Here is an 8,443-nt window from a genome sequence, read left to right as displayed (position 1 = left end):
TACCCCTGGCAGACCTGCAGTTCCTTTTTAGCTGATTTGACTTTGGCCAAAGAACACTTTTTGAGTGGATCTTTCGGCACTGATGTTCACAGCAACATGATTCCCAGCTAAAAGATGGAAATGACCTGACTGTTCATCAGGGGTTGGATGGATAAATGAGATTTTTTTTCTTTTTTTTTTTTGCCTCCAGGGTTATTGCTGGGGCTCAGTGCCTGCACTATGAATCCACTGCTCCTGGAGGCCATTTCCCCCCTTTTGTTGCCCTTGTTGTTGTAGCCTTATTGTGGTTATTATTGTTGTTGTTGGTGTCGTTCGCTGTTGTATAAGACAGAGAGAAATGGAGAGAGGAGGGGAAGACAGAGAGGGGGAGAGAAAGAGAGACACCTGTAGACCTGCTTAACCACCTGTGAAGTGGCTCTCCTGCAATTGGGGAGCGGGGGGTTCGAACCAGGATCCTTACGCCGGTCCTTGTGCTTTGCACCACATGCGCTTAATCCACTGTGCTACCACCCGACCCCCAAGTTTTTTTTCTTAACCAAAGCACTCTCAGCTCTAGTTTATGGTGATGCTGGGAGCTGAATCTGGGACCTTTGGTGCCTCAGGCGTGAAAGGTTTTTTGCAGAACTATTGTGCTATATCTGCAGCTCTTGGATGGATAAATGAAGCATGCCATGCATACAATGAAATATTATCCAGCTGCACAAGAAATGAAATTTCTATATGTGACACAAAATGTATGAATCTTGAAAATGCAATACTGCATGAGGTAAAACGAAGTTGGAAGACAAGTATTGCACTTGTGTGAGCCACCCAGAATTGGCAGATTAATAAGCAGAAAGTAGAACAAAGATTACCAGGAGCAAGGAGGAGGAGGGGGAATCAAAGGATCATAAAATAGGTACAGCATTTATGTTGGGGTGTATGAGGTAGGTTTGGGTTTAGATGTGGGGATGGATATTTAGCATCATGAACGTATTTAATACTACTGATATCTTCACTTAAAAATCATCAAACTTCCTGCAATTCCTCTCCTGGGGATATATCCTAAGGAACCCAACACACCCATCCAAAAAGATCTGTGTACACATATGTTCTTGGCAGCACAATTTGTAATAGCCAAAACCTGGAAGCAACCCAGGTGTCCAACAACAGATGAGTGGCTGAGCAAGTTGTGGTATATATATATATATAGGAATACTATTCAGCTATAAAAAATGGTGACTTCACTGTTTTCAGCCGATCTTGGATAAACCTTGAAAAATTAATGTTAAGTGAAATAAGTCAGAAACAGAAGGATGAATATGGGATGATTTCAATCTCAGGCCAAAGTTGAAAAACAAGATCAGAAAAGAAAACACAAGTAGAGGGAGTCAGGCGGTAGCGCAGCGGGTTAAGCGCAGGCGGCGCAAAGCACAAGGACCAGCGTCAGGATAGCGGTTCGAGCCCCCGGCTCCCCACCTGCAGGGGAGTCGCTTCAGAGGCAGTGAAGCAGGTCTTCAGGTGTCTGTCTTTCTCTCCCCTTCTCTGTCTGCCCCTCCTCTCTCCATTTCTCTCTGTCCTATCCAACCAACAACGATGACATCAAGAACAACAATAATAACTACAACAATAAAACAACAAGGGCAACAAAAGGGAAAATAAATAAATATTAAAAAACTTTAAAAAAATAACTACAAGGGCAACAAAAGGGAATAAATAAGTATTTAAAAAATATTTAAAAAAAAAAAAAAAGAAAACACAAGTAGAACCTGAACTGGAATTGGCATGTTGCACCAAAATAAAAGACTCTGGGGTGGGTGGGGAGAATACAGATCCAAGAAGGATGACAGAGGACCTAGTGGGGGTTATATGGAAAACTGGGAAATGTTATGCATGTACAAACTATTGTATTTACTGTTGAATGTAAAACATTAATTCCCCACTAAAGAAAATTTTTAAAAAATCATCAAACTGTTCAATATAATATTATGTATGCATGGTTAGTGCAATATAAGAAAAGAATGATAGTTCACCAGTTACTTATTTTGACTTGTTGGCTGCTCTGACTTTGGCCAAAGAAGACTCTGAATGGCATGTTCTCAGACTCCCCATAAGCTTTGCCCAATATTCCTGGATGGCACGTGCATGTAACTTGCTTCCTTACATCTTTCTCTTCCTCCGTCCTTTTCTGATATGGAAGTTGTATACCATGTCACTTTCCCCAGCACCCTTCCATCACCCTTTCCCTCCAATACCATCTGCCCATATGTATCATCTCACCATGCCACCAGCTACCCCCCATCAAAATTAACACACAGCATGGAGGAAACACACTCACAGAAGGCTAACACACTTCAAAAGCTTTTATTGAGTCCACTTTCCAAAAGCAAAGACACTTATGACAATTTTGCGAGGCCCCTGATTTTCTGCAGGGCTTTATTTGGCTAAGGTAAGAAAAAAATAAAAGCGCACACACACACACACACACACAAACACACACACACACACACACACACCACAGAAACGCTGCTGGTGGAAAGGACTCTACTGGAGGGACAGTTCTAAAAGGCACTGAACAGGGACAGAGGTGGGCCTGCCCTTCTTCAGGCAGCCAGCTCAGCCATGGCCCGGTCCAGTGGGTCCACAGACCAGTAGTTGTCATCCCAGCCAAGGAACCAGCCCACGAATGAGGGAGGTTCGAAGCCTTGCTTCACCACAGTGATGGGAGTCCGCCTGTCCCGATTGGCTGGGTCTGTCTCGATATACCGCTTAGCTGCAGAGACACACACAGGAGAAAGCAAGTCCAAAAATCCTTAGTGCCTTACATTCTAGGGCAAGTATTGTCTGGGATGGTTTCCTGCTAGCCCTGTACGAGGCCCCATTCATTAGCCCTTAAAGCCACTGACACCCATGTGGTTCCTCCACCACCCTGTCCAGCAACCCATGAAGGGACAGGAATCACAGTTCAACCTCCTGTCTCACAAAACTTCCACCATTTCCCCTCTGCTGGCCCTTACTGAAAGAAGAAACAGGGGGTGGGTTCCCAGATCTTCAGTGTGATCTATTCCCTTTCCAAGTGGTCTGTTTTGCAACACTGAAACCTGGGGTGTTCAGAGAAGTCAAACAGCTTCTTCCTATCTGCCCCTTCCCAGGTGTGACCTCAGACTTTCAAAAGGAAAGGGTGGAGCTGGTGTAGCAAAGGATGAGGAAGTCCCCAGCCACTGTCATGAAATCCCAAGCCAGAGGGGAAGCATTTCCCACTCCACCACACCCCATGAAACAGAACAGCACACAGACTTGGTTTCTCACCGGAGGTTAAGGCTTCTGTCTTTTCTTCTTCTTGAGAATCCTTGCCAACCCAGACAAAGACCTGTAGGTGAGTCGAAATGCAAAACACATGAGGAGCATGGAGTAAACTCAACTGCCAGGGGATGAACAGGGAGGTTGCCAGTCCTGGCATGTCAGCCTCTCAGCTATAACAAACCAATAGGCCATGAGGACAAGAATTTAGAAGTAAACTTATAAATTGGTGTCCAGAGAACATGCTTCTCCATTTCTATTAGGCATTGTGCAGAAGGATATGTGCTCAAGGGAAGGGCAGAAAGACTGAGGCATAAGGAAGATGGCCTAGACCTGGGTTTTTCTTTCCTTTTCTTTTTGCCTCCAGGGTTATTACTGGGGCTCGGTGGCTGCACTACGAATCTACTGCTCCTGAAGGCCATTTTTCCCATTTTGTTGCCTTTGTTGTTGCGCTTGTTGTAGTTGTCAGTTATTGTTGTCATAGCTGCTGTTGTTGGATAGGACAGAGAGAAATGGAGAGAGGAGGGGCAGACAGAGAAGGGGAGAGAAAGAAAGACACCTGCAGACCTGCTTCACCGCCTGTGAAGCGACTCCCCTGCAGGAGGGGAGCTGGGGGCTTGAACGGGGATCCTTAAGCCGGCCCTTGGGATTTGCACCATGTGCACTTAACCCGCTGCACTACTGCCCAGCTCCCGACCGGGTTTTTCAAACAGTGGGCATGTGACTTCCTTTTGCGTGGAGAGTCTAATGATTAAGTGATGCTTCTGTCTCCTGTGAGGCTGGTACTCTACCTATAATCTTTCAGGGCTTCCTAGGAGCCCGCTCCAGCAGCCTTTCCTGACTGCTCAGCCTTCACTGGGTTGTCCTTCCCATGTTGGTCAGCATTTTTTTTTAATATGTTATTTATTTATTTATTTATTGGATAGAGTCAGAAATTGAGTGGGAAGATGGAGACAAAGATGGAGATAAAGAAAGACACCTGCTTTACCACTCACAAAGTTTACTCCATACTGGTGGGAACTGGGGGATTAAACCTGGGTTCTTGACCATTGTAACAGGTCAGCTCTACTGAGTGCACCACCACCTGGCCCCCAATAAAATCTTAATTAAGGGAGTCGGGCAGTAGAGCAGCGGGTTAAGTGCACATGGTGTGAAGCGCAAAGATTGGCATAAGAATCCCAGTTCAAGCCCCCTGGCTCCCCACCTGCAGGGGTGTTGCTTCACAAACGGTGAAGCAAGCCAGCAGGTGTCTTTCTCTCCCCCTCTCTGTCTTCCCCTCTCCATTTCTCTCTGTCCTAACAATGACAATATCAATAAAAACAGTAAAAATAACAACAATAAAATAAAAAAAACAGCAAAAAAAAAGGGAAAATTAAAAAAAAATCTTAATTGACTGGGACCCCAGGTGGTAGCACAGTGAGTTAAGCACACATGGTGCAAAGTGCAAGGACCAGTATAAGGATTCCGGTTCTAGCCCCAGCTCCCTGCATGCAGGGGCGTCACTTCCCAGGTGGTGAAGCAGGTCTGCAGGTGTGTGTCTTTCTCCTCTGTGTCTTCCCCTCCTCTCTCAATTTTTCTCTGTCCTATCCAACAACAATGGCAGCAATAACAACAACAACAACAAAGGCAACAAAATGGAAAAAGATGGCCTTCAGGAGCCATGGATTCACAGTGCAGGCAGTGAGCCCCAGTAATAACCTTGGAGGCAAAAAAAAAAAATCTTAATTTATTTTGCAATGCCAGGGCCTCAAGCATACACAAGTTCACTGCCCTGGGGCAACTTTTTCAGAAAGAGAAGCAGAGAGGGAGAGACACCACACCACCAAAGCTTCCTTCGGTGCCTTAAAACTTCCATGTGGTGTCCTGGGGGTGGGTATAAACTGGGTTGTGTGCATATTAAAGTAGGCACCCTCCCAGGTGAGCTATCTCAGGGCCACAACCAAGTTTTTTTTTTTTCCAGACAAATTCAGTTACCAACTGTTACACTGAAATCTAGATTTCCAATTTCTCTTGAAACTTGAAGGATCTGGCAGCTGCAGGTGCCCACCACCATGTGGATGAAGCTGAGCAGGGACTGCCTCTCCAGGTAGGCAACTTCCAGTTTTCTGCAGACGCCACTCCTTCATGTCACCCCATCTGTCCATATCACTCATTAACAATGCCAACCAGGTGCCACTGGACACAGAATTTGAGACCCCTCTCTAGAAGTTCTTAAACAATCTTTCTTTTTTGAATTTTTTATTATCTTTATTTATTTGATAGAGACAGCCAGAAATCGAGAGGGAAGCGGCTGATAGAGAGGAAGAAAGACAGACACCTGTAGCATTACTTCACCACTTGCAAAGCTTTCCCCCTGCAGGCAGGGACTGGGGGCTTGAACCCAGGTCCTTCTACATTGTAACATGTGCTCAACCAGGTGTGCCACCACCAGGCCCCAATTTTTTTTTTTTAAACCAGAACACTACTCAGCTCTGGCTTATGGTGGTGCTGGGGACAGAACCTGTGACACCACAGTCTCAGGCACTAAAGTCATTTTGCATAACCATTATGCTATCTCCCCAGCCTAACAATCTCTTTCTAGGTATTTACTACAAATGAATGGCCTAACATACAAACACTCATTTGTCCATCCAACAAGTATGCACCCAGAGTGTGCTGTCAGTCTCTCTTTTAATGATTGACAAGACCATAGGATAAGAGAGGGGTACAATTCCCACCACCAGAGTTCTGCATCCCACACCTCCCTTTTTTATTATTAGTGTTACCTTTATTTATTGGATAGACAGCCAAAATAAAAAATGAAGAGATAGAGAGGCAGAGAGACAAGAGACAGAGAGACACCTGCAGCCCTGCTTTACCACTCGCAAAGCTTTTTCCCTGTAGGTGGGGACCCGGCGTTTAAACCCAGACCCCTAGCACATTATAACATGTGTGCTCACCCAGGTATACCACCACCTGGCTCCAAATGAGTGTCAATATCTTGAACCTAAAAGTTGGAATAAATAGCTCCTCACTACTGGTACTCAGAGCCTACTTACTACTTACAGCTGAAAAAAAAAATCTGTCAAGCTCATTTTATTATATAACTGTATGGATAGCTAAAGTATTGTTTTAATTTTTTAATCTCTTTATTTATTGAATAGAGACAGCCAGAAATTGAGAGGAAAGGGGGAAGATAGAGAGGAAGAGAGACAGAGAGACACCTGCAGCACTACTTCACCACTTGCAAAGCTTTCCCCCTGCAGGTGATGACTGGGGGCTTGAACCTGGGTCCTTTTGCATTGTGACACACGCACTCAACCAGGTGTGCCACCACCTGGCCCCTAAAGTATTGTTTTAAAGAGCACGTGCTAGTGGGAAAATGTCACTAGACATAAAACACCAGAGTTTATTACTCTTGCTCACTTACAAATTGTCTCCTGCTAATTGGAAGTCCCACCCAGGCAGGTATTTTGTTTATTTTACTTATATGGTTCCCACCACTGCAACAGTTTTCCAGGAAGACAGTGTTAACAATTGCTGGCTGAGTTAATAAGCAGACAGATGAACACAGACTAGATAAAGAATGAGACCATCGACAATAGTAGCTGAATGGCTCATACTGCAAATGTTTTTAGTACTGACCTTCTAACTAGGGACCCCAAGAAGCAGCACCGAGTGAGGTCAGGCCTGAGTAGATGCCATCTATAATCCTGATGACTCTGGGAGAAGCCAACTTAAAAGAACTTTGTCAACAACTGCCACCACCCATGAGCATGTTAGCCCTGCAAAGGCAGGGAGATGTTGGTTTTATCTACTTTTCTACTTCCAGCAACAGAACAATGTCTGACACACAGAGAGTGTATACAGCATTGGTTGGTTGAATGAATGAATGATGGTATTGCCTGTGTAGAACATAGCTAAATTCAACTTTCTTTTTCTAGAGCTGAAGTCTCACATGCATACATACAATTTCACCTCTTCTATTTTCTATTGGATAGAAACAGCCAGAAATTAAGTGAAACGAGGTTGACGGGGGCGGCGGGGAACAGGGCCAGGTGGTGGCACACCTGGCTGAATGCACATGCTACAGTACGGAAGGACCCAGGTTCCAGCTCCTGGTCCCCACCTGCAGGAGGAAAGCTTCACAAGTGGTGAAGCAGTGCTACAGGTGTCTCTCTGTCTCTATCACCCCCTTCCTTCTCAATTGTGTGATGACTCTGTCCAATATATAAATAAAGATACTTTAAAAAAATTTTTCCCCTTGGCTCCCCACCTGCAGGGAGTCACTTCACAAGTGATGAAGCAGGTCTGCCGGTGTCTTTCTCTCCCTCTCTCTGTCTTCCCCTCCTCTCTCCATTTCTCTCTGTCCTATCCAACAACAACAACATCAACAACTACAACAATAAAACAATAAGGGCAACAAAAGGGAATAAATACATATTTTAAAAATTATTTTTTTAAAAAAGAGAGAAGGCAAGAGACAGAGAGACACCTGCAGCACTGCTTCGCCACTCGCAAAGCTTTCCGCCTGCAGGTAGAGACCGGGGGTTCAAACCCAAATCCTTGCACACTGTAAATAATGTGTGTGCTCAACCAGATGTGCCACTGCCTGGCCCCTAAACCTTATTTGTTTGTTTGTCTTTTATTGCCACCAGGGTTATTGCTGGGGCTCAGTGCCAGCACTACAAATCTACTGCTCCTGGCACCCCTTTCTTCCTTCCTTCCTTCCTTCCTTCCTTCCTTCCTTCCTTCCTTCCTTCCTTCCACCCTTCCTTCCTTTTCTTCTTTTCTAGTTTTTACTAGATAGAATAGAGAAATTGACAGAGGATAGGGAGATAGAGAAGGAGAGAAAGATAGACACCTGCAGACCTGCTTCACCACTTGAGAAGTGGATACCTTGCAGATGGGGAACAGGGACTTGAACCCAAGTCCTTGTGCTTGCTGGTATGTGCACTTAACTAGGTGTGCCACTGCCCAGCCCCCTCAAGCCTCTTTTCTTTCCCATCAGGCTAGGCAGAGAGAGACAGATAAGACAGACAGAAGGAGAGGCACCATAGCACCTCCTATGTGGTGCTGGCACTCAATACCTAGGTGGCACTCAAGGCATCACATTCACCCTATCAGGTGAGTTACCTCTCTGGCCCAGGTCCTTGTTCTTTATTAGCAGACTTTAAAGAAACAT

General features: G+C 45.1%; 1 protein-coding gene across 2 annotated transcripts in view; it reads right to left on the bottom strand.

Annotated features, from left to right (window-relative positions):
* Positions 1-2,327: 2,327 nt before the first annotated feature.
* GSN (gelsolin) overlaps positions 2,328-8,443 on the bottom strand; it is a 38,695-nt gene continuing 32,579 nt past the window's right edge. For both annotated transcript variants that reach the window (XM_007539925.3, XM_007539926.3), the window contains exons 16-17: positions 3,289-3,349; positions 2,328-2,752 (exon numbers count right to left, since the gene is read on the bottom strand). In XM_007539925.3, the coding sequence (XP_007539987.2) occupies positions 2,583-2,752; positions 3,289-3,349 (231 nt within the window). In that variant the 3' untranslated portion in view covers positions 2,328-2,582. The remainder of the gene's footprint in view (positions 2,753-3,288; positions 3,350-8,443) is intronic.

The sequence above is a fragment of the Erinaceus europaeus genome, chromosome 10 (genome assembly GCF_950295315.1).
Source record: "Erinaceus europaeus chromosome 10, mEriEur2.1, whole genome shotgun sequence".
In the NCBI taxonomy this organism is placed as follows: domain Eukaryota; kingdom Metazoa; phylum Chordata; class Mammalia; order Eulipotyphla; family Erinaceidae; genus Erinaceus; species Erinaceus europaeus.
This window is presented reverse-complemented; position numbering and strand designations above follow the sequence as displayed.